At 52.7% G+C, this 23,813-nt stretch overlaps 2 protein-coding genes across 2 annotated transcripts; both read left to right on the top strand.

Annotated features, from left to right (window-relative positions):
• Positions 1-978: 978 nt before the first annotated feature.
• On the top strand, positions 979-4,910 carry HOXA13 (homeobox A13). The gene is made up of 2 exons (XM_007077130.2): positions 979-1,903; positions 2,624-4,910. Exons 1-2 carry the CDS (start codon positions 979-981, stop codon positions 2,866-2,868), a joined length of 1,170 nt encoding a protein of 389 aa, XP_007077192.2. The 3' UTR covers positions 2,869-4,910.
• An 11,157-nt stretch (positions 4,911-16,067) lies between these two features.
• Positions 16,068-18,690, top strand: HOXA11 (homeobox A11). The gene is made up of 2 exons (XM_042977405.1): positions 16,068-16,878; positions 18,331-18,690. Exons 1-2 carry the CDS (start codon positions 16,131-16,133, stop codon positions 18,561-18,563), a joined length of 981 nt encoding a protein of 326 aa, XP_042833339.1. The 5' UTR covers positions 16,068-16,130; the 3' UTR covers positions 18,564-18,690.
• Positions 18,691-23,813: the final 5,123 nt, after the last annotated feature.

Below are 23,813 nucleotides of genomic sequence, written 5' to 3'. Positions count from 1 at the left end.
CAGAGAATAGTGCACACAGATTGCTCCAAAGTCTCTGGAGGAGGGAGAGTTGTCACTGGGGCAGACTGAGGAGCAGTCTCTATACCTAAATGTGAGGATGTGGACAGGGTACACTTGAGTGTGTGTGCCTGTGTCAGTGTGGGTGTGAGGGGGTCGTTCTGACCCTATGGGCCTAAGTGCGAGTGTATGAAATTGCCCACCAACACTGTGGACAGCAAAGGGGAGGGATCCCCTAAACACAGTCCGAACTTTCCAAAGTGGAACGTCCTGGGGGCCCATGAGCCAGGCGCATCCGCAAATGCCCCCGCCACTGTTCCTCTGGAAAGAGCCAAATCGTGACGCTGTCGAAGCCGAAAACGCTAGTGTCCACGCTGGGGTCCCACGGCAGGAAGACTCGCGGATACCTGGAAAGAAAACAGCGTCGGAGGCCCCAGGAAACACCCAGCCTGGACTACGCCCCGTTTTCGCTACTATCCCATCCCCAACCTTCCGCAGATTTACCTGATCTATTCCCACCGCTTCAGGTCTCAACCCAACTGCGCGCCTCCGTCCCCTCCCCGCTTTACGCTACTCTGGGCCCCACTGGGTTAGGGGAAGAGAAGGGGAGCTGGAGGAGGCCGTCCTTCCTTCCCTACCCCACCCGCCCGGTCCTCCGCCCCCACCCGCCCGGGTCCCCCGCCTCTCTTCTGGGTGAATGGTGCGTGGCCGCGCGGCGGGCGCTGGCTCTGGCGCTGGGGACGGCGCGGGCGGCGGCGGGGACCGCGGGTGCACAGCGCAGAGCCGGGGTTGGAGCCGCCCGCTTTGCATACGCCGTGGGCGGAGCGGGGGGGGGCGGGCCAATGGGCGGCCGCCTGGCGCGACCCCGCGGGGCGCGATCCGCCCCCCTCGCTCGGGCCCCGGCCCCGCGCCGCGCGCTCTTCACTTCTTGGGGGCTTTTTAAAACAGCGCCACTGGGGTCTTCTCCATGCGGCTCGGGCTATGACAGCCTCCGTGCTCCTCCACCCCCGCTGGATCGAGCCCACCGTCATGTTTCTCTACGACAACGGCGGTGGCTTGGTGGCCGACGAACTCAACAAGAACATGGAAGGGGCGGCGGCGGCGGCGGCGGCGGCGGCAGCGGCGGCGGCGGCCGGGGCCGGGGGCGGGGGCTTCCCCCACCCGGCCGCCGCGGCCGCGGGGGGCAACTTCTCGGTGGCGGCGGCGGCCGCAGCGGCCGCCGCGGCCGCAGCCAACCAGTGCCGCAACCTGATGGCGCATCCGGCGCCCCTGGCGCCCGGCGCCGCCGCTGCCTACAACAGCGCGCCCGGGGAGGCGCCCCCGTCGGCCGCCGCTGCCGCCGCCGCCGCCGCCGCCGCCGCCGCCGCGGCCGCGGCTGCGTCGTCCTCTGGAGGGCCCGGCCCGGCGGGCCCGGCGGGCGCCGAGGCCGCCAAGCAGTGCAGTCCCTGCTCGGCGGCGGCGCAGAGCTCGTCGGGGCCCGCGGCGCTGCCCTACGGCTATTTCGGCAGCGGCTACTACCCGTGTGCCCGCATGGGCCCGCACCCCAACGCCATCAAGTCGTGCGCGCAGCCAGCCTCGGCCGCCGCGGCTGCCGCCGCCTTCGCGGACAAGTACATGGATACGGCCGGCCCGGCGGCCGAGGAGTTCAGCTCCCGCGCCAAGGAGTTCGCCTTCTACCACCAGGGCTACGCGCCCGGGCCTTACCACCACCATCAGCCCGTGCCTGGCTACCTGGATATGCCGGTGGTGCCCGGCCTCGGGGGCCCCGGCGAGTCGCGCCACGAGCCCCTGGGTCTCCCCATGGAAAGCTACCAGCCCTGGGCGCTGCCCAACGGCTGGAACGGCCAAATGTACTGCCCCAAAGAGCAGGCGCAGCCTCCCCACCTCTGGAAGTCCACTCTGCCCGGTAAATGGCGCCCCCTTCTCAACCCCGGTCCTCCGGCTCTGCTCCAGCTTCTCTGCCGCTCGCTCCCGGGTCACCCTCCTGCCCCTCTGCTCTCTCCCTGGCCTGCACCTCTGGGAGCCCGACCCCGGCTAGCTGGCGCGGCCCGCGCTGCCCTTGAGTTGGGCCCACTCCTGGCTCTCTCTGGGTGAGGAGGGATGGCTGGGAAGAAGCTTGTGCGGACCCTGGCTGGCTCCCTTTCTCCCTCTGTGCCCCGCCCTCCTTAGCCCTTGACATCGACTTAAGGATGGAAAGTTGACCTGGAAACGGTTTACAAAATTACCCCTATTCGTTCTCTCAAAAAAAGGGCTTCAGTGTAGAAGCATCAAGTGTTGGGGATTGGGGTATACAGAGAGGAGCCAGGCATAGAAGTGTTATCCCCTGCGTCTGGGGCTAAGGTGTGGGCCGCTGGGCCAGGCGGTCAAGCGAACCCAGCCTGCTGTGTGGACTGGATGGCTCGGCTGTGTGGCCAATGGAGCCATAGGCTATTTCATTTCAGTGCAGGGCTAACCACCCCCCACCCCCCACCCCACCGACCCTTCAGGTCTTAGGGGAAGGCTGGATTGTACCCACGCATGGCAAAAGGCAGCTGGGCGATGCAAGGCGGGTGGCTCAGATCGAGCTGTCGCCTGTCCTGGTCTGGGTCTGCTCCCTGTGTAACTTGCCTTCTTCCCTATCTTCCAGACGTGGTTTCTCATCCCTCAGACGCCAGCTCCTACAGGCGAGGGAGAAAGAAGCGGGTCCCTTACACCAAGGTGCAATTAAAAGAACTCGAACGGGAATATGCTACAAACAAATTCATTACCAAGGACAAACGGAGGAGGATATCAGCCACGACAAATCTCTCCGAGCGGCAGGTTACAATCTGGTTCCAGAACAGGAGGGTCAAAGAGAAAAAAGTCATCAACAAACTGAAGACCACTAGTTAATGGATTAAAAGTGGAGCGAGAGAGCAACTTGAAGAAATGCTTCAGAACTCGTTGCTTTGCCCAGATATAATGAACATAATGCTTAATAATAATAACTGAAGAATGGGAAAGAGAAAGAGAAAGACACTGGCATTTTGCTTTCCTAAGGGAGATCTCTTTCTCCTTGGTGGAATCTACAACTCTTTTAAAACTTTAAGAAAAAGGTAAAGACTTCCAGTTCTCCCGCCAACCCCACCAGACCGTTAAATGACAAACTCTTAGAGTTGAACGTCAACCCCCAAATATGCAATTTCAGATAAGTTACGCATTTACTGAAATCTTGTAAGTATTTATGTGACCATAATATTTCAGGATACTGTGTTATATGGTAATAATCCAAAACTTGGTTACAAAAGTAAGAGGCTGTTGTAAACATCTGCTTGTCTTTGGGTCGCCATTGACATCTCCTTTGCATGTTAAGTGACTGCTCAGGTAAATCTCAGTGAAATGCCTACCATTGTTGTATATTCTGCAAAACATGTATAGATTGAGAAGGGGAGAGAGGAGAAGGTACTGAAATAATGATCTTGGGCTATTTACAATGAAGGAAGAAAGGGAGAGAAAGCTTTTCTGAGGATCATTTGTCTTGGTAGTAAATACAACCAGCTGAGCCTTTGAGGCTACAAGGGAACCCCAGGTTGGGAACGTCTTTCTGACAATAATTTTAAATTGCTCATAACAAGCATATTTTGTGGCATTCGGATTATATGCTCTGCCTGATACCATTTACTTTCCAAAGGATTTGATAACTTTTCAAAAAAAAAAAATTTCAAGCATCAGATGTTTCATAGAATTCACTTTATCAGCTATCCTGAGAGGTCCATCGGGACATAGTGGACTTTGGATTGAACAGGGTTCATGTTTCATTTAAACTGGTATTTCCCCAAGAATTTACTAAACATTTGCTGGAAAATAATTTTGCTTTTTAATTTTTTTAGAAAACTCAGAACGGAAATCCATTCCCCTGAAACATTTAGATGTTTACAATTCTATACTTTGATCTAGTAAGGGATTAGTATTTTTTCCTTGTTTATTGTGTTATAAGACTGCATTAGGAAGTTTAAGGATTCATTTTTACAGCACATTTTTAATCAAGCAGTTATTTCGACCAGCACATTCATTTTGTTCACATTCACTATAAAATGCTATCTTGTAAATAAAGACATTCAGCACACTGTGAAAATGTATTTGTGCACCTGCTTTTCAAACAATTCTACTAAAAATAAGAATTTAAAAACCTTAGACCTGTAGATAATGATATAGTGGTATTAATTATGGTAATAAAATAGTCATTGCCATTAAAATCTAAAGGAAATACTCGTTATTTTCCTATACTAAATGTGCACTGCACAGAAAGAAAAAAATGGAGCGGGTTTGTCCTATACAAACCAAGGACCATTCTTTTCTATTATTAATTCAGTCTTTTTTTTTTTTTCACTACAAATTTTTTAAGCAAAAGGAGAACTCCCTCATAACTAAAATCCTGAAAATTTAGATAAGTGCTTCAAGAAAGTTAAAGCATTAGACATTCTGAGAAGGAGAAAAAAGAAAGGAGGAAGAGATAGTATAAATTCCCAGGCTCACTGTGGAAAATGAAAACCAGTTGTTTAGTATCAGTGATGCCCAGGCTATATCGTATTTTCAAATATACTGTTGGGTCTGCATGTGTCTGAAAGGGCAGGTTTTGATATTTGTTGAAATGACAGGACTAGGAAAGGCCTTAAACCTTGACCTTGACGAAAAAAGACAATTTGTGACCTTGACTTTTGACAGCTCATGAATTGGCCTCGGCTGGATTAGTAGATCAAGGGCGCCACCTCGCGTTGACAAGCTTCCTTGTAATTCTTCAGCTTCAAGGGAATCAAAAGGTCTTACCTCCTTGACTCCTTGTTTTAGAGATTTAGTACTCATTTCTTTGGCTCCAGATGGAACAAATTTGAATATATGTAAGTTATACATGTGCCTGTATATATGTGAATATATATTATTTGTGTGTATACATGTATACATTTGCATATCAGTGCTTGTGTGTGCTTGTATATATATATATATATATATATTTGTAGAGTCTGTACAGATACAATATCACTAATTACTGATGACCCAAGATGTTGTAACTTAAGGTGATTTCTAGAGTTGAGGTACAAAATGTACTTTACATGATGAAGTTTTGCTCCTTTTCTTTAATGGCCAAGTTTGATTTGTCTTCCCAGTGCCCGCTCTGCCTCAGATTTCTGCAGATCTGCTTCAAAGCTGTACGTTTTTGTTACAGTCTAAAAGGTGTTCTTAAATAACCATTCTTTCCTGCCCTCACCCTCCAAGGTGGCCTACAATCCTAATTAGAACTATAGAGGAGTCTATATGGCAAATAAAAAGTTTCAGATGCCTCGCTAACTCTAGAGTTCTAGAGTTACATTTCAGAAATTCAAAGAAACCTCTTAGGAGGTCAGTATGGAGAGTTGAAAGATCTCATATCTACAAAATGACCATATTATGGATGCAGACGGAGAATTATCCTGGATCTCTCAGAGCCGATTACTGCTCGTGGGTGGTGTGCAATCTTATACTGCTGTTTGCAAAAACTGCCATTTGATTTGTGGAAGAAATATACACAATTAATATTAACGATCACCATCAAAACAATAACAATAATACCAAGTATATCTACTACTTGTTGACCCCCCAACAACACATCAGGTGCTGTGTTTAGAGTCATAAATAACACGTATGTATGTTTTCTATTTAATATACACACAAGATAATGTGTTTTTGTCAAATCCGTGCCATATATATATATATATATATATATATATATATATATATATATATTGAAATGTTGGTGGAACCAGGAGCCTTAGGATGTAGAATTTTGAGATGAGGTTAATTTTATCTTTATGTTAGAGGAAAGTCATTGTGAATTAAAAAACCGTATTCATCGATTTATGGAAAACAACATTGGTTGCTGAGAAACCTGGCTGACGGAAACCTCTCCAACCTGGACTTAGAGCTTCTTTATAGACGGAGAATTCTAGAATCTTTGAAGCGGTCTCAGAAACAGCATGGTCTTGAAGCATACGTGTGGGCTGGTCTTGAGACGTGCAATCCAGTTTTGCTGCCCTGAACATGGATTTTAACTCCACTGGTGGAAACAAATGAAAATGATGGTCCAGTTCAAGCGCCCCACATCATGTTCCACAGCTCTCCCTTTCTAAACAAGCTGCCATCAAGCCAAAGGAACAACTTTCTCCCCAAAATGTTTAAAGTGGTGGAAAATCCCTTCGAAGCTGGATCATACTGTGTGTTTACGAACAGCTCCAAAGGGGACTCTTCTGTTGACGGGGGATATTTTTCTTTAGATGTGAGAAATATTCTGAGCCTCAGGCCTAGGAAGGAGGCCAACAGCCGCTCTGAAGCCCGAATACCGCCCCTTTCACAACCCATCGCAGGAACTCTGGGTAAAGTAGTAGTTTTCTTTCCCCCCACCCCCTTCAATTTTTGAAACTAATGACGGAAGATATTTCAGGTTTTTTCCCCCCGTTCTAAATGGTTGGTGATAGTCAACCCTATCTAGCTCCCCTCTTATTTAAAATTCTTATGGATCTACCAGATAACCTAAAGCAAGCATGGATTATGATCCCTAATACCCAAATAGCAATTAGTCTAAACCTTTAGAAAAAAGACATCCAAAAGGACTCCAGCCACCATATAGCAATAAAAACACCAGACACCAGGATAGTACAGCTGGATAGCTGATTCAAATGTGTTTTATTTTTCCCTAAAAGGGAAGCCTCTTCTGAACAAGAAATTGTAAATATGAAAACAGCTAGACAGTGTTTTCATCTATTAGCAAAGATTTTGAATCCTGTAATGGCCTGCCCTTTAAAAAACTGTAAATATGGGACTTTAAAAAAAAAAAACAACCACTTTTTCCATATGCTCTTAATACTGTCAAATTTATTAAGGTATTTTAAGTGGATGATTGTAAAATGTCACTTTGCATTTAACTACTATTTATGCCTGATGCAGAACTGAAGCCATCCGTTTAAATTGTTAAGAGACACAGAGAGAGAGAGAGAAGCAATAATTTTTAAAGAAAGGGGAAAAGAAAATGATTCTTTTTTAAAACTCAACCTAATGGAAGTGCTTTCTGAAAAATTCACGAGTCAGTGAAATTCAGCGGAGGGTGATACGTATGCGTGCGGGTAATGACACAGATTTCACCGCGTAATGTCTGTGCAGATTACACCCTGCTGCGTGTTTGGAGGGTTTGGTGAAGATGCGGCTTCTCGCTTCCTCTCTACGGATTCCGGAGTTTCGGAGGGGAGACGGAGGCTGTCCAGCACTGCTAAGCCCCCCGCCCGGGTGGGTTCAGAGGCGCCCTTCCGGATTTGCGGACCTCTACGGAGGAGACGCTAGGGGCTTCCTGATTTATGCGCGTTCCTTTAAAGTTGATCGAATGCGTGTCAGCAGCCCAAGACCTGGTGAATCAGAGAAATGTGCAGCGAGTAGCTCACATCCCAGTTTTCATAAACAACGATGTGGCGTTATCCGAGCGGCCCCGGGGAGATTTATGCGTAGGTTTTAGGAACCGCACACAACAATTAAGTTTTCATCGGCTAGGCCGCCGGGTAAATAGCAGCCGGCCTCATTCTTTACGAAAACACCCACTTTCTGATCGGCTGCTTCAATCCTCCAACCTCTACCTAGCGCCGCCGAATGCCTGAGAGGTGTCTGCTATTTTTAATTTGATTTCAAAAGGAAGGGGGGGAAAAAGAAAGGAAGGAAGGAAGGAAGGAAGAAAGACGCCGGCACGGAAAAATCCCTCCATGAAAGCAGCTACGGCCTTGTCACAGTTGATTCCATTTCTGCCCGGCTCCGTCGCGCAGCTGAAGAGCCGGGACCCCGGCAGAAAGCATGAGCACGGCCCCTTAGAGACGCTGGAACGTTGGCGGGCGGCGGCGCGGCGGCGCGGGGCTCGGCCCAGGTGCGGGCGTGTGGACGAGCCGCAGAAGCGCCAGCCGCGGACGCAGAGCGCCGCTTGATGTCGCGCCCCCGGGGCAGAGGCGACGCTCCCAATCCTCCCTGCTTCCAAGCGAACCCTCTGCTCAAAATGGAGGCTCCGACCCTGCCAGAGCCGGCCTTGCCTGCAAGGCTTGTGTGTCGCAGGAGGCACGCAGCAGCACGTTTGGCCGAGGTCAGGGCGCTGGACCCCCGAGGCCCGCGCCTGGCGGGCTCCTCCGAGGGCCGGGCACCCGCGCCGGGGAGTCGCCCCGCAGCTGCAGGCTGACGTCACGGTCGCCCGAGAGCGGGGCCTTGGCGGGCCTCTCCAGGCGTGATTTGATGAGGACAAGCCGATTGAAACGAATGTTTTGTGCGGGTGCCCGCTTCTCCGCCCCGCCCCGCCCTCCCCAAGAGAATAATCGGGTATTTAATCTCTCCCGGTCTTAATTCTTGGCAGCGTGGAAGGTGGTTTGCACGGGAAATAAAACTTGACAGGAGTATTTTCTCTAAAAGGGGTTCTGAGGACGGACTGAAAAGAAACCGTGTTTTTTCTCTACCAAATACTTCCGCTTTCTGAGCCCCGGGCCGAGGGGTGGGGTGACATCCGAGGGAGCGGAGAGCGAGCTGGGCACGCGGGAGCACGCTGTGGACCCGAATCCGGGCCCTCCGGGCAGCCCCGGGTCTCCGCCTGGGCCTGGGCCTGGGCCTGGGCCGGGAAGCGGCCTCCGGCCTCGCTGCGCCCAGCGCCTCTGTGGCTCTGCTCGGCGGTAGGCCCGGCGCCGCCCGCAGCCCGAGGCCAGGACCCCTCTCCCGGGAAGATGGCACCGGCAGGGGCCCGGTTGGCACCCTCAGTAGTACCCTGGCATTGGCTGCGGGCGGCTGGGGTCCAGCGAGAGAAGAGGACGCTGGGGAGGGCCTTGGACCGCTTGGCTTTAGCTCTGAACCTTTTAGCCAAGGGGAGTTGGGGACAAGAGCTCGCAAAGGAGGTGGTGAGAGCACTGCTGGGGGCTTTGTTTCGGCCGCGGGTCTGCGGACACTGCACAAAATGGAGGGGGGATGGAGGTGAGCGGCGCTGCATGCGTGGGTTGTCCAGGCTGCTATTGGGTGGGAGAAGCTGGAGAAAGCAGAATCCCCCTCCCGGCAGCTCAGAGAGCGCCCTCCCCTCGCCGAGCCGCAAAGGTCAAGTCCTCCGCAGGATGGCCGCCTCCACAGTCAGGGCCGCGGCGGACTCAGGAAGGCCCGGGACCCACACTTGGCCGGCTGCAAGCGGGTTCTGATGGCCTGGACTCGCGGACTGGAGGCCAGGGTTCTTTCCTGGCTTCCCTACTGAAAAGGAGTTCCCGCAGCCAGAGGTGGCCCAGGCTATGTCCCCGTCGAGTCCTGGAAAAGCTGGTCCAGGACACTTCGGAGCCCGCGGAGGCCTAGCCCCGGCGAGAGGCAGCGCCCGCAAGCTCCGGAGAGCGAATGTGGCTGGATCAGAGGTCTGGGCTCCGGCAGAAACAGGGGACCCGCAGGGCCTGTGGGCCAGCAGAGCCAGGAATAGGATAGGGGAGCAAGGACCCTGCTGGGAACCTCTCTTAAGGTCCTCTAGTCCAGGTCTGCTCCTTGAAGTGCATGCTGATGCTTTGTGCACTTTGATGCTCTTCTTCTCCTGCCTAAAATCTGTGCCAAGAAGTGAGGTGCACTCTGCCAAAGGTAAAAATCCCTGACTCCCGGGGCCCCCAAACCCACTCACTGTGCTCTGGAGGGGTGGGAGCCTTGCCCTCTGCCCCGTAGCCTGCCTGCACAGGGTCACCCATCAGGCCCAGTGGTAAACAAATAGCTTAGGCAGAGTCAGCCCTGAGCTTAGGCTCCAGGTGAATCAAAGAGGCCCTGTAAAGGATTTCATCCCCCCCCCCCCCCCCGCCCACCTCCACAGAGGACAGAATAGCTGGGCTTTATACCTAAAGCTGCATGGGTGAAGTAGGGCCTTTGAAGGGACACTAGCTGGAGGAATTGTCCATGAATAGGTATGGTCGCAGAACTGCCTGGAAGGGCATGTGGGAGAGACTCCTAGGGTAGCCATGGGCTGGGCATGGGCTCGCTCTTTTTAAGTCTGCAATGTGAACCACGGATTGCTGCCGGAGTAGACGTGAAGGAGCCTGGAGAATTGACCTAGGAGGCAGCTGGAGCTTGGGGCCTTGGAGGCTTCCTGTGAACCACAGCTGTAGGGACAAGACCCTGAGGGCCAGGGCTAGCCTTCTGGTTGGGCCGCCCTCTTTTGTCCACTTTATTGCAGATACCCTCTGCTGGAGAAACCCGTTTGGGCCGAAGTTTCAGGGAGAATAGAAAGCAGATGCTGAGAACCAGGGCTTTGTCCTTGAAAGTTTCCCCTACTCCATTTGTTCCCACTTGATAAGATGAGGGGGGTGATTTTTTTAAATAATGAATCCACAACAATAAAAGTAAAAATAGTTATTCTCAAAGGAAGTAACTCTCTCCCATCCATTTGGGACCCACTAAACTAAATATAACCAGATTGCTTGAGTGTCTGGGACCCTCAGCTGAGCCCTATGCCCCACTCTTTAGCAACCAGAGGAAGGATGTGGACTTCTTCAGATGTTTAGGGACCTTGGAAGATTGAACCTGTGAGTCAGATGAGAACCAACCGTAAGGTCAAGTTCAAGGCATTACCTGTTCTTGTGCTATAGGCAAGGGTAGAAGAGCTTGTGGACAGGCGGGTGCCTTGCCAAGGCAAGGAGAGAAGTTAACTGCTGCCTCCACCTACTAGTGATAGAGAGGGTCTCCAGATATTTCATGGCAGCCTCAGTGCCACCTCTGGACAACGCCTCGAAATGTGATATAGATTGGCCAAAATCTGCCGATAAACTGTTTCCGGAGAACAAATCCTGGGAGATCCCCTGGGCTTCCCCAGACAACCCATTATCCAGAATCACCATGGAGGACAACGCACCTCCAGACACCTCCCATTTAGAAGGAGATGGCCCTCAAATAAAAGCCTGGCCTCCAAACCCAGGAAGGGCTCAGTGGCTGTTTCTACACCGGGCCATCAGTTGGCTTTTGCACCTGTATGCAGTGTGGTCACTGGGGTTGAAATAGTCTTCTGTGTAGCTTTTCTAGAAATAAGTGTGACGTTTTAGGGACCGAGGTAGCTAGGGGCTCAGTACAACAAGAAAAGGCAAAAAATGTTGGTGCCCTAAGTGATCCATAGGTAAATGACTGTAGATCTTTGCGAGTGAGGTTTGGTCTGTCAAGTGGGCCGGACCCCTCCCAGGCTAGCTGCCATCCTGGAGCTAGGTCCCAAGAAGAGAAGGAAATATTGATGAGAGAAGGAAAGAAAAATAACACGGTAGAGCCTTGGAATGGAGTGTTCGGAAGAATGAGGTAAGAGATCTAGTTCAGATCCCTGGTGAAGTCCTAAACTTGGGTGGGGGGTGGTCAGGAACCTAACAGCCCCCTTTTCTGTGCTTGAGTGTTGGGTGCCCTCCCATGGCACCTCAGTTCTTGCTTAGCCTAGGAGGGGCGTCAGAAAAGGCCGGAGGCTGGAGAAGGGGAGACTCCGCTGGAAAGAGGATGGGGAGACAGGCAAACAGGAGCTGCAGGGAGACAGGACCAGCTAGGGAGGGAATATGGTGAGCGAGCAGCCTGGTATTGGCATTCCCACTATTAGCTACTTGCCGAGGGGCTTGACTTGCCTGAAGGGGTTGCAAGTGCAGGCACTGGGGACTTCAGATCCTCAGATTTGGAGGTCAGTGAGCTGGCCTCAGTGCCCAAGCTAGCACTAAGGGGAAAAGAGGGCACCCTAGCAGCAGCGGCACTTGGGGTTGGGAACCCCAGTCTAGAGTTGCTCCCTGCCCACGGTTTTATTCTCCCTTTGAGTGAACAGGTGTTAAGCTGACTATCAAGTGACAGTCCTTTCGGCTCATGCCCCTCAAAGGGCTGTGCTGCAGACATCCCCAGCATGACAACCCCCCCCCCCCCCCCCAGTGAAAGAGCCTCACGTTGCCCTGGTGCGCACCGACTGCACCAAAGCTACCTGGCCCGGGCGCCACCAGCAGGCACCCTTTGGCTGCAAAAAGAAGTGGAGGGAGGCGGCAGTGCTGGGCAGAGGCACCTGGACACAATTTATTCCAGTATCCTGCCTGGGGAGGTGGGTGGAGTGTAGGACGCAGGAATCATCTCCACCAAGATGCACTCAGCCCCAGCAGGAGGATCCGGGAGGTGCTGCCGAACCCCTCAACCCCCACCCCCCACCCCCCCATTTAAGGCCAAATCACACGGAGCCTTGCAAAGGCTCGGTCTGCTTTGCTGAGCAAATCGCCTCGTTAGCCGTTTCCGCCTGACCACGCTGACGCGGGGGCGCCAGCCTTCTCCTCTCCGGGTGGCCATCTCCAAACGCGGCTTGGGGAACGAAAGGGCCCGGCCCTGCGAGGGCTGCCTAGACCTTGAAGTTTGGAAAAACAACAAGAAGAGATTGAAACGGCTCCCTCCCTTCTCCGCAGACACACACGCACCGTCAGGCCGCCGCCACTTCCTGCCTTTGTTTTTCTTCCTCCAAAACATTTTTGGCCTTTTGCATTAGCTGCCGTGGGGCTCTGGGTTGAGGATAAAAGGAAATACATGCTGAAGATTGCTTTCTGGAGATGGCTCCGCTTTGTGGAGCTCCTGAGAAAGAACAGCTCGTGGGAAACCAGTCGGCAGGGGCCAATGTCACAGCCTCATCCACTCGATCTCTTTAAGAAATACAACTCGGACTTGGCATTCCAGGTGGCCTTAGCACCCGTCAGGTCTTCCCCTGAGCAGGGTGGGCTCAGTTCGGGTGTAGGGCCTCCTGCAAAGCGGAAGAGTCAGTTAGGCTCAAAGCAAAGTCAAAACCAAGTACCTGCAGCTGTGCCTCCCCTGCTTGCCCAGATTTGGTCTGATGCTCCAATCTTCGCCCACCCCCAACTATTCCCTCCCACCCCCGCAAACATTCACACTGCCAGTATATTCTGGGCAAGAGGGGCAGGAGCGGGCAAAGCTGGGAAAAGTCCGAAGCCTTGGGGATCTGAGCACCCCCTCCTGTCGCTGCTGGGGAAGTAAAAACATTCGCCACTCCAGGCATTTTCTCTTCTCCTGGCATCAAAAGCCTTTCCCCTCATCCATCTTTGCTGCAGCACCCCAACATATCCTCTTCCGGGCTGTGTGTCCCTCCCGGCACCCCGCATCGGTACAGCCTTCTTGAATTACCCTGCCAGCTGCTTTGGGAGAGCCTTCCTCCATCCCAGCCTCTTCTCGGAAATTTGCCTTTGTCTCCTACAGATACCCATGGGATCCAGACCTGCTGGCACCCTCTCGGCTTGGCTCTCAGGGGCACGGGAGGCGTTGATTACGCAGAACAGTGTATATCCCCATACTGACCTTTCTGCCGGTACCCCCTCTCCCTGGCACTAAGGGGAAAGCCGATCTAATTAGGAGAGGGGCTGCGTGCAGCTTGGGGGAGGTAGCCTGGCGTCCCCGGCTGGCGGGCCACCGCAGCCGGTCTGCTCAGGCACAAGCTGAAGTTGACTGCCAAAACTGCTATAAAACCCCAGGTCTGTCTAGAACTGTTTTCGGTTCTCCTAGACGCCCCCGGGTTCAATTATAGTCTTAAAAGCCCTAATACAAGTGCAAGAATTTGTTTGCCTTCACCCAGGGGCGGGGCAAGCCCTGAAATGGTGGCGCCTTTGTTACAGCAAAGTCACTGAAACCCCTCAAGCATTCCTTTTGTTCGAGGGTCGGGGTGGCGGGGGACTGGGTGGGCTACTGGGAGATAGTTTCAGAGAGCCAAAATCAAGTCCGGGAACGGCTCAAACACTACTGTTCGCAAACCTCTCCTTCTCCCTTTTATATTCTGTCTCCAAGAAAGAGATGCTGTGGAGAAATAAATATTTTGCCTTGTTGGTCACTGCTGGAAATCGAAGTTTTTTCGCTGCAGGGCAATCCCGTAACTGCGATTCCCAGCTTTAGGAGGTCTCAAGCTGCCTTTCCCCAATAACCTTCCTTCCCACCAGACCTCACTCACACCACTGCTGCCCTCTGCACAGTGGACAAGCCACAGTGGACAAATATGTCAAGCTGAAGATGCACAAATAATTTCAAGTTCAACTCTTAGGGATTCAAGGGGTATGAAAGTTCTTGCAGCAAATCCTGAATAAAGAGTTCATTAAACCAATGTGTCCGACTAGTTTGATTTGTGATAAGCAACCCTTGTAAAGGAAGGGGGTAGGAGCCACATAAACATTAATGCCAATAAATTAGTTTACTCCACTGCAGAGTAATTACTCGATATTATTGATATTTACAGCAGGTATTCAAATGCAACGGTGGGCCATCATTTGGAGAAAACACATAATGAGAATAGTTCTTTTCCAGTGCAATACATGATTAGATTTGTTATTGAGTCAGTTACAGTCAGCTCAGCAATAAATAAATAAATCGATGTTGACACTTAAATACCAAAGATCTTAGAGTTTATACTCTAAATCTCCCCGAGATATATAAATACCTTCAGCTATTTCCTGGATGGGGAAAGGGAAAAGGTTATCCTTTTTCATTTTTCAACTTTGCTTCAGCGACATCCAGCTCCTTCCAAGAAGATAGGTGTGGGGAGGCCCCAGGGCTGGGCCCCTCCCAGCTGCGGTCCTGCCTAGCAGCCCTGTGCCCTCTTTCACTTCTCCCAAACGTTGATAATTCAATCCTGCAGGATGGCAAGCATTTTTCACCATCTTAATATTTTTCTTTCTTTTTCCCAAGAAAGCTAAGACTCCTACTAGCAGCTATGGCCCCTGTCTCTACCTTGGGCTCAAATCTAGCCTTTCTGAGGCGTTCTTGTCACCCCCGGTCCCGCGAGTTTGGGAAGCAGCGCTCTTTCCTCTGGTATTGTGTTTCTTCTGTGGGATGAGTAGCAGAAAAGGCGCCGAGCCTTCTGAGTTTCTCCCTGCACATCACTGGCTCTCACGCTTCGCCAGGAAGGAGAGGAAGCATGTTACCCTTTTCTCAGCCACGGCTCCCTGTCCCTAGCCGTCTCCTCACTGCCCCCACTCAGCTCTGAAGCTCCGCTGGCAGCCTGCTGAGCCCGCGGAAGGTGCAGCATACCCAGGAAAACGCTCCTCGGCTGTCAGCGCCCCTAAAGCAGCCCAAGGCTCGCCTCAACCGCACGGCTTCCCGGGTCCTCAGCTCCATGAGACCAGGCAGGCGGGCGGACCCATGCACCGTGGCGCAGCCCCCACAGCCCCCGGCTCTGCCGGGCGACTCCGAACCCCGGCAGGCAGCGGGGGGGGGGGGGGTTCTTCAAGAGCAGGGGGTGGAGTGAGGAGGCCGGCGGGGAGAATGAAGTGGAGGTGGATCCCGGGTAAGACGAAGGCCCTTCCGGGACCTGCAGATGCCTGACAAACCGCGGGGGAAGCCGCCCTGGTTGTTGGCGGTTTAGGGACGGAAGGCACTAAAGCGCTTCGGAAGTGACCATGAATGCGAGCGTGTAATCAAGTCACCGTGCAAATCGGGCAAGCCACGAGGCAGGCACATCCACGGCTGCGAACCCTGGCCCCGAAGGGGGTCCGGCCAGAGTCGGAGGCAGAGGTGGTTTCCAGAGCAAGCCTGTGGGAGGGGGATAGCGAAGAAGGAGGTGCGAACGCGAGCCTCCAGGAGAATAGATTCCAGGACCGCGCACGGGCCACGCAGCGACGAGCTCCCACCCGGCCACCCCCAGCCTGGGGCATCCCTCACCCGGGGAGTGATGGGTGGCAGGAGTTGAGCTCTCTCGCCGCCCCCGGCGCACTTGAGGGCCAGGACCGTGCAGCTGAGCACAAGCGAGTGGCATGGGACGCACCCCAGCCTCGCCGCGCGCCGGGAGGCCCCCCAGCCAACATGAGTTACACCGGCGATTACGTGCTTTCGGTGAGAACACCGAGTGACGATCTGTTGCTTCCCCTGAGGTGGCTACAAAGAAAGGAAGCCGGGGAGGGAGGGGAGGGGGGGAAAGGAAAGGGGAGAAAAAAAAAAAAAAAAAGGCCCGGACCAGCTCGCAGCTTGTCAATTTCAACATCGGGTCACATGACCAGCACCTCCCTGCTAAGGATGGGGATAGATTTCCACGTCAGTTTACGTCTCCAAATTTCTACTTCACGGATCCGCTTCAAAGAGGCAGCTGCAGTGGAGAATCATGTTAAGCTCGGCTACTGCGGAGAGCCCAAGGTAGCCCAATGATGGATTTTGATGAGCGTGGTCCCTGCTCCTCTAACATGTATTTGCCAAGTTGTACTTACTACGTCTCGGGTCCAGATTTCTCCAGCCTCCCTTCTTTTCTGCCCCAGACCCCGTCTTCGCGCCCAATGACATACTCCTACTCTTCCAACCTGCCCCAGGTCCAACCCGTACGCGAAGTGACCTTCAGAGAGTACGCCATTGAGCCCGCCACTAAATGGCACCCCCGCGGCAATCTGGCTCACTGCTACTCCGCGGAGGAGCTCGTGCACAGAGACTGCCTGCAGGCGCCCAGCGCGGCCGGCGTGCCTGGCGACGTGCTGGCCAAGAGCTCGGCCAACGTCTACCACCACCCCACCCCCGCCGTCTCGTCCAATTTCTATAGCACCGTGGGCAGGAACGGCGTTCTGCCACAGGCTTTCGACCAGTTTTTCGAGACGGCCTACGGCACCCCGGAAAACCTCGCCTCCTCCGACTACCCCGGGGACAAGAGCGCCGAGAAAGGGCCCCCGGCGGCCGCAGCGACCTCCGCGGCGGCGGCGGCGGCGGCGGCGGCGGCGGCAGCAGCGGCAGCGGCCACGGGCACGGGCACGCCGGCAACTTCAAGTTCGGACGGCGGCGGCGGCGGCGGCTGCCGGGAGGCGGCGGCGGCAGCGGCGGAGGAGAAGGAGCGGCGACGGCGCCCTGACAGCAGCAGCAGCCCCGAGTCGTCTTCCGGCCACACTGAGGACAAGGCCAGCGGCTCCAGTACGTATAAAGGCAAGCGCCCTGCGCTTTATGAAAGGGGAGTTGGAAATCTAGCGCAGCACCGCTGTTAAATTTTTATATGCTGTTTTATAAGCATATAAGGTTTATGAAGGGCCTTTAGGTTTCCCCCAACAAAACTTTGTTATAAAAGGCGGGATCACGTGGCGAGTGCTGAAATTGGCCGTGAAATACCCACCGGCCAAGGCATGCCTGCAAAAAAAAAAAAAAAAAAAAAAAAAAAAACACAACACACACACACACACACACACACACACACACACACAACTCCTTTTCCCCTTTTTTCCCTTCTCAGTCCCAAGCCCGGCAGCTCGACCCCGCTCAGGGCCAGATCGGGCTGGGGAGCCGGAGGTGGGCGCCTGTAAATTCCCCCTGCAAAGGCTCCGGGAGCCTTTGATAGCGAGGTAATCCGGAGATTTTTATAAAAGCCATGTGTTGCGCCGGGACTCCAGTCCCAGCCGGGATTCAAAGGCATCCCTGTTTAACGACGGCGCTAGGAGCGTGTTTTACAGATAAAATAGCCCGCTGTAGCTCGAGCAACACATTAAAAGGAACAAATTAAGCCAAAGTTGGCCTTTTTATCCAAAAGGAAGCCATTTTCCTCTGGCGCGGTGGCAATTACGTGCCGCCTTCTGTCCAACTGCATGTTACTAACAATTGTTATTCAATCTGTCAAAAGCGGGTTTTTCCTTTCCTCCTGTGAAGTTTTATTGAAAAGGGGAGCAAGTGAAGCCTGCCGGCAGCTTTTGGGAAGCCCCTGTTCCCTCCACCCTATCTAAATCAGCACCCCTGCCCTACTGGGGACCTGGGTGGCTCTGTGGCCTTGGTGCTCAGGGAAGGCCCAGGGTAGGGGGCTTCCGCTGCCACCCCCTCACCTCGTGGAAGCCAGGAGGCTGGTCCAGGAGGCAGGAGTTGGTGGCCAGAACGCAGGCTGACAAAGACCCGGCAGCTGACTCAGATGCTAACAAGGGCCGAGTCAGGGCCGCAGCCGGGAAAGACTGGGGCTGGGGCCGACTTTACTGCCTCAGGAACCAGCAGCCCAGGTGCTTGAAGGTGAAATGTCCGCGGGCGGCTGTTTGTTTAGTCTGGCGGGGCTGGAGGCAGCCGGCAACCCCCACTTGGCGGCTTTGAAAGCCGCCTCTGCGGCACAAACTAGCCTGTTGCTGTAAGGAACCCTCCTTTCTGCTCTGGGGGCAGCGTGAGCAGCTTCCCTGGGGGCCTATCTAGGAAGCTGGCTTTTATCTGGGGCTGAGTCTCCGCCTGCAGCCTGTCCCCAGCTGGCAGTAGGAGTCTGAAGGCAGGGGACTGAGGAGACCTTGATGGGGTTTGCACAGGGCCAGTCCCTTGGGCCAGCCCTTTTCCTCCACTCGGGGCTCAAGGACAGACTGCAGCCCCCACACCTGACTCACTCCCTGCTTCTTTCTCCCTCCACAGGTGGCCAACGCACCAGAAAAAAGCGCTGCCCCTATACCAAGTACCAGATCCGGGAGCTGGAGCGGGAATTCTTCTTCAGTGTGTACATCAACAAAGAGAAGCGCCTGCAGCTGTCTCGCATGCTCAACCTCACTGACCGTCAAGTCAAAATCTGGTTTCAGAACAGGAGAATGAAGGAAAAAAAAATTAACAGAGACCGTTTACAGTACTACTCGGCCAACCCGCTCCTCTAAGGCTCCAGCCTGCTGGAATTGGGTGGGGGGTTTCATACACGTGAGATTATATGCAGATTTTGCCCTTGACAAGGTCAAGGCACGTGGTGACTTTCGAAGAAAAGAGATGTGCAAAAGAGAGGAGGCCACACGGAGACAGCCTCTAAGGAGGCGGCCCGGGACTCTCTTGGGCATCTGTGGTTAAGATTCCTAACAAAAATTGGATTTGGAGAGTTGTGCATCAACTAGAATAAATGGTTTGGGACCCCTGGTGGTTCATTCTTGGAGACTGTGGAGCTTTGGGCTGGGTGTGGTCTCCATCAGGACTGGGCCCCCTGCCAAGCGCCCTGGAGAACGACCTGGGCCCAGGACCCTCCACATGGAGCCTGCCCACCCCCCGGGACCCCTGCGTCAAGAAGCTATTCTGTCTTTAAACCCAGTTCAGCTTGGGGACAGGAACAGGAGGAAGGGGGGAGGATTCCTAGATGTTCCGAGTGGGGCTGCTTTCCAAAGCCAATGTGAAAGACGGCGGCTGGACTAAAAGGTGACTGTGAGGTGGGAGAGGGCTGCTGATCCTGGAGGGGAAAAAAAAAATCTATTCCAGGTGGCATTAGCAGCTCTCCACCCCTCCTAGCCACTCAATGCACTGTCTGAGGCCTGGGCTTCCAGCAGTTGTCTCCTGCAGCCCACCTAGTTTTTCCTACCGGTGAGGGTTTTCTTCCTGGCCTGCCACTCAGGCCTAAAGCCTGGTCACAGAGCAGACCTTTCCTGAGGTGGAAAACATCAAAAAGCTAAGAGGCTGCATCCAGGCCGCTGGCCCCAAGATCTCTGCAGGAAATGCCTGTGGAGTGCGGCAGCCTGGCAAAGTTTCCACCACACTTAATTGAGGCTTGGATTTGCTCAGCGACACAGTGGGCCGGGCCAGCGGTCCCCAGCTATGAGGGGCTTGAGTCCCCAAAATACCCAGTTCTGGCACCGCACTCTGCCCTTCGCCGCCCCAGAACTGAGCTTGGAAGCTTCCGGCGACCTTCCAAGAGCTCAAGGGAGTTTGGAATTATTTTAAAAAATAAATATTATATTATATATATATATATATATTTCCCTGCAGGAACCAAAGCGAATTTTAAAAGATGCAATGTAGAGGGGGAAAAAGATGATGAAGAGAATATTTAAAGGCTCTATCTGTTTACAGTGTTCCACGATTAAACTCACTCACTGCTAAAAATATTTGAATGTACGCTTCATACAGGGATGGTGTTCAAAAGACTTGTAAATAAAAGAACCATAACCTATTTTGTTTGAATACTTTTTAAATTTTGCCATTCGTTGACTTCCTTGGGGGATTGGAGGGGCGGGAAGGGTATTGGGAATGATCTTTTTGATTTCTTGGAATGTTCGGAAAGCATAGGGGTAAGCTCTAAGGTAGTCTGGCCCTACAGGCTCTGGGGACCTCAGCTGAGAAAGCCAGGTACCCTCCCATGGAATCTCCTCTGCCTCCCTGTTTTAAGAAGTGTCTGATGGCTCTGTTTGTAATGGGAGTGTTGGCCTGTCCTCCGTTCTCACCCACCACGTATGTCGCAGCATGTACACAGGCGACAGGGCACAAGGAAAATAAAGACTGTGGAAACTTGAGTATTGGGTCCTGGTGTGACAGTCCTCTTCCTGTTTGCCTTTTACTGCCAAATGTTTGCCCCCCCAACCCTCCCCCCCCAAAAAGGGGCAAGTTATCAGGCCCCTGCAGGGGTGGGGAGGTGACTTAGTCGGGATTTAACTCCACTGGAAGCCAGGCTTGGGAAGCCAAGGTGGCTGGCCAGGTCCTTTTGGGAAGGGTGGGGGGCGGGGTCCCAGGAATGGAGTATCTCAGGACCTGGAATTGGGGGTTTCATCCTTTCAGACTGGAGAGAGGCTTGGGAGAAAGCCCTGGGCTTTCAAGTGGCTGATTAGTTTGATCCCAAGCTGGGTTTGCTCACCTCAGGACTAGGAGGCCTGAAGTAGAAGCACTGTAGGGTGCCCTGGGGATCTCCTTAGGAAGACAGAGACTGGTCTGGGCACAAAGAGTAGACTCTCAGGAGCCTCTATGGGCACTTTGTCCCAAGCTCCCAGCTGAGGCTGCCTTTTCCCTTTGGGGAAAGAAAGATGCCGGTTTCCTCTTTGTTTCCTGCCTTTGAACTTCTGCCTTAAATTTGGACATCACCCATAACCTTGAGGGGCAGAGCGGAAAGGCCAGAGCCTTTTGTTGCCCACCCCCCCCCCACCTCTACCCCCACCCCCTCCCTAGCCACCCAGGCAGGGCCAGAACTGCAGAGAAGGTGGAATTTGGAGAGAGGCCTCAGACCCCAGACCGCGCTTTGTTTATGTGTTTGTGTGTTTGTCTAACTGGCGCGACTGGGGAAATCGAGCTCAAAAGGGAATGGGACAGACCCCCTAGATGAATGTCTAGGTTGATGAACAGACACACGGAGGTGAACAACGACTCTCTTGGGGGGCAGTGAGGGGTGGGCAGGGAAACCCAGGGTTTAAGGAAAGACTTCCTTTGGGACGGTTAAAGATTAACCAAAGTCTTGCAAGTTGCTAGAGAGAGTCTAGCCAGGAGGACTGTTCGCGGGCGGGCGGCGAGCGGGCGCGGGTTTGATTTCTGAGCCCTATAAAAGCCCATCCTCCGATGGCTGTGACAATGTGGTCGTAAACCCGTCCGGGGCCGGCCAATTTGCATATTTGGAATGCGCCGCTATAAACCCGGCTGGGGTTTTGCAGCAATTTCTTAGATGTAAAAATGAGATCTCTTTAGCAGCGGGCTGGGCACATTCTTTCCCTCAGTCTATGCCTGGAGCCTGCTTCCCTCTCCCGGGCTCCGGGCTGAAGTTCGGGCTAGGCCTAGTCACTCAGCCGCCACGAGATGGCGCACGTCCGATCAATGTCAAAGCCGCCGGGGAGCCGGGAACCCCAGCGCGATTCTCGGCCTTTGTTCGCTTCTGATACTAAGAGCAGCACGTTACATTATTTCACTTGTCCCGCTCCCCTTAGTATCAAAAAAAGGGGGGTCACCTTCGAGAAGTAATTGGTGTAATTTAAAGCAACGCTCCTTCTTTAGGCCTCGCAGGCGTCGCGGCACGGAGAAGCCTGCTGTCCCTTGGCAGTGATTTCGGAAATGTGTCAAGGTAAGAGGCCACAAGTTTAGCAATTTCAATCTGGCTGAGGCGGGAGTGGGGAAGTGGCCGATGTCAGAGCAGGACTGGGAAAAGTGGCTGGGTTTGTGCGCTCTGGGTGACGCTATAGACACTCAGCCCACCCCCCCCCCCCTTTCTCCCATCGCTCACTAAGGTTGGAAAGCAGGGGGAGGCCTAAGTGGAAAAGTTGACGATTTAAGCTCCCTGCGCCATCAATTCACCCAAGGCGATCTTTCAGTTTTCTAGAAATGTTCAGAATGGGACGAGCCAAGGATGGGGGGCATCCAAGAGAAAGAGTTCTGCTTCTACTGGGATCGGGATTGTGGTGGCAACAAAAAGAGGGGGGGGCAGAGAGAGGGGAAAAGAGAGAGAGGAAAAGAGAGAGAGAAAGGGAGAGAGAGAGAGAGAGAGAGAGAGAGAGATGGCGGGGCTGGGAAAAATAAAGTTTCTACTCCAAACAATGAGGTGGTCAGCAACCGTGGCCGCTGGGGCTGGCTTATTCCCTGGGGCAGACATCCGGGAGGCTGCTGGTTTCCTACTAGGTGCCCCAGCAGCCTGGGGAAAACCTTTGTTCTGAAGAAGGCCAATTCAAAAAAGTCACATATGATTTTTGAAGCTTCCAGAGAAGTCTGTATTTGCTTATTCGGAATGTACCATTATAAACCGGGCTGGGGTTTTGTGGTGATTTCTTAGATGTAAAAATGATATCTTTTGCATATTTTGCAAAATATGCAAAAAGGGTATTGGTAAATACCTATACGTTTTCGAAAGCTCGCACTGAGAATCAACTCTGATCACAATCTGTCCATCAGCGTTGTCATAAAACAAGTTTTAAAATAATCGTTTGACTTAAGATTTCAGAGGCTGGATTCAAAGGTCCTCTTTTCTTATATTTAAGTTTTTATTCCGATGTTTTCATTAGTTTCTTGAAATGGTTTTTTTTTATTTTTACAAATATACAGTGCATGGGTGAGTGGGGGCAGGAATCTCAGAAAACAGGCGCTGCCTGTGTGCCTGTGTGTGTGTTCGTAAATTTGTCTATCAAAAGTCACTAGTCTTTGTTGAGCTCGGGATTCCAAATTCTGTCAGAATAAGGCAGCCACAGGAACCACACCGAGTGGGCACCCGCACCATGCTGTCTGCAGCCTGAGCCTTCCCTAAAATCCCAGAACCACTTCCAGTTTCAAGGCCAGAAGCAGTTTATTACGGACAAAATTAAGGATACTGTAACTTAGGGAGCATGAGAAAAGGCCCCAACATTCCCCCATCAGGAGAGAAGGGCCAGTTTAATGGCTGGATTTAGAGAAAAGTTTAAAGTGCGTTGTTGAGGGATAGATTGCACCTGATTAATTCAAAGCAGACACAGCAAATATCCCTGGAAATGCTGACATTCTTAAAGATGAACGAGAAAAGAATGTCATCGCTTACAATAAAAAATATTTTAACTATACAGTAAAGGAGAGAATCAGAGAAGTCCATAATTTTTGTTAAAACAGATATGTGAAAGTAGCATTTATTTTTCCTCTGTGATGCTACAGCCCAACTCCACAACGGGTCAGTTAATTCTGACCCCGGAAAGCCCTGAGAACAATTTACAGATACAGATTGTTTACTGGCTATCTCAATCTCAGTACCCAGTATTTTTAAAAAGAGGTGTTTTTTGGTAATAACAGTTTGTTATTTCTGGTCATTTGCGAGGGCCTACTCAGGAGGAGTAGGAAGCCGCTCTCTGGTGAAATGCATCGTAATCCTCACCAAAGGGCTTTTTCCACTGGCCTGGCGATTACTTCGGCTCCATGGCCATGGGGAGGGGAAGCGTTATTACCCAGGTAGAAACAGACGATATTTACTCCTAAATAAAACGTGGGCTTTAGGGGCTGCCATATAACCACTACACAGGCCTGGCTGAAGGAAGCAGGCACCGAGAGTTTTAGGTCAAAAGCATCCTGAGGGCGAGAGAGAGAAATTCAGCAGCTGGGAGGGAGGGAGAAGAGGAGAGAAGAAAAGAAGGCAAATGGGTTAGAGGGAAGAGAGTGTCCAGAAGCCTACACATGCTGCAACTAAATCGCTTTTCTTAATCTCTCTCGGGAATGGAGAACCTTGG

The sequence above is a fragment of the Panthera tigris genome, chromosome A2 (assembly GCF_018350195.1).
Source record: "Panthera tigris isolate Pti1 chromosome A2, P.tigris_Pti1_mat1.1, whole genome shotgun sequence".
Classification (NCBI taxonomy): domain Eukaryota; kingdom Metazoa; phylum Chordata; class Mammalia; order Carnivora; family Felidae; genus Panthera; species Panthera tigris.
The sequence above is the reverse complement of the archived record's forward strand: the minus strand, read 5'-3'. Positions and strand labels throughout refer to the sequence as shown.

What these genes read in the sequence shown, in the direction of transcription:
- HOXA13 (XM_007077130.2), top strand. Translation starts at nt 979, where the DNA reads ATGACAGCCTCCGTGCTCCTCCACCCCCGCTGGATCGAGCCCACCGTC. An exon ending in CTGGAAGTCCACTCTGCCCG is followed by an intron (nt 1,904 to 2,623) that starts GTAAATGGCGCC and finishes CCTATCTTCCAG; the next exon opens with ACGTGGTTTCTCATCCCTCA.
- HOXA11 (XM_042977405.1), top strand. Translation starts at nt 16,131, where the DNA reads ATGATGGATTTTGATGAGCGTGGTCCCTGCTCCTCTAACATGTATTTG. An exon ending in GGACAAGGCCAGCGGCTCCA is followed by an intron (nt 16,879 to 18,330) that starts GTACGTATAAAG and finishes CTCCCTCCACAG; the next exon opens with GTGGCCAACGCACCAGAAAA.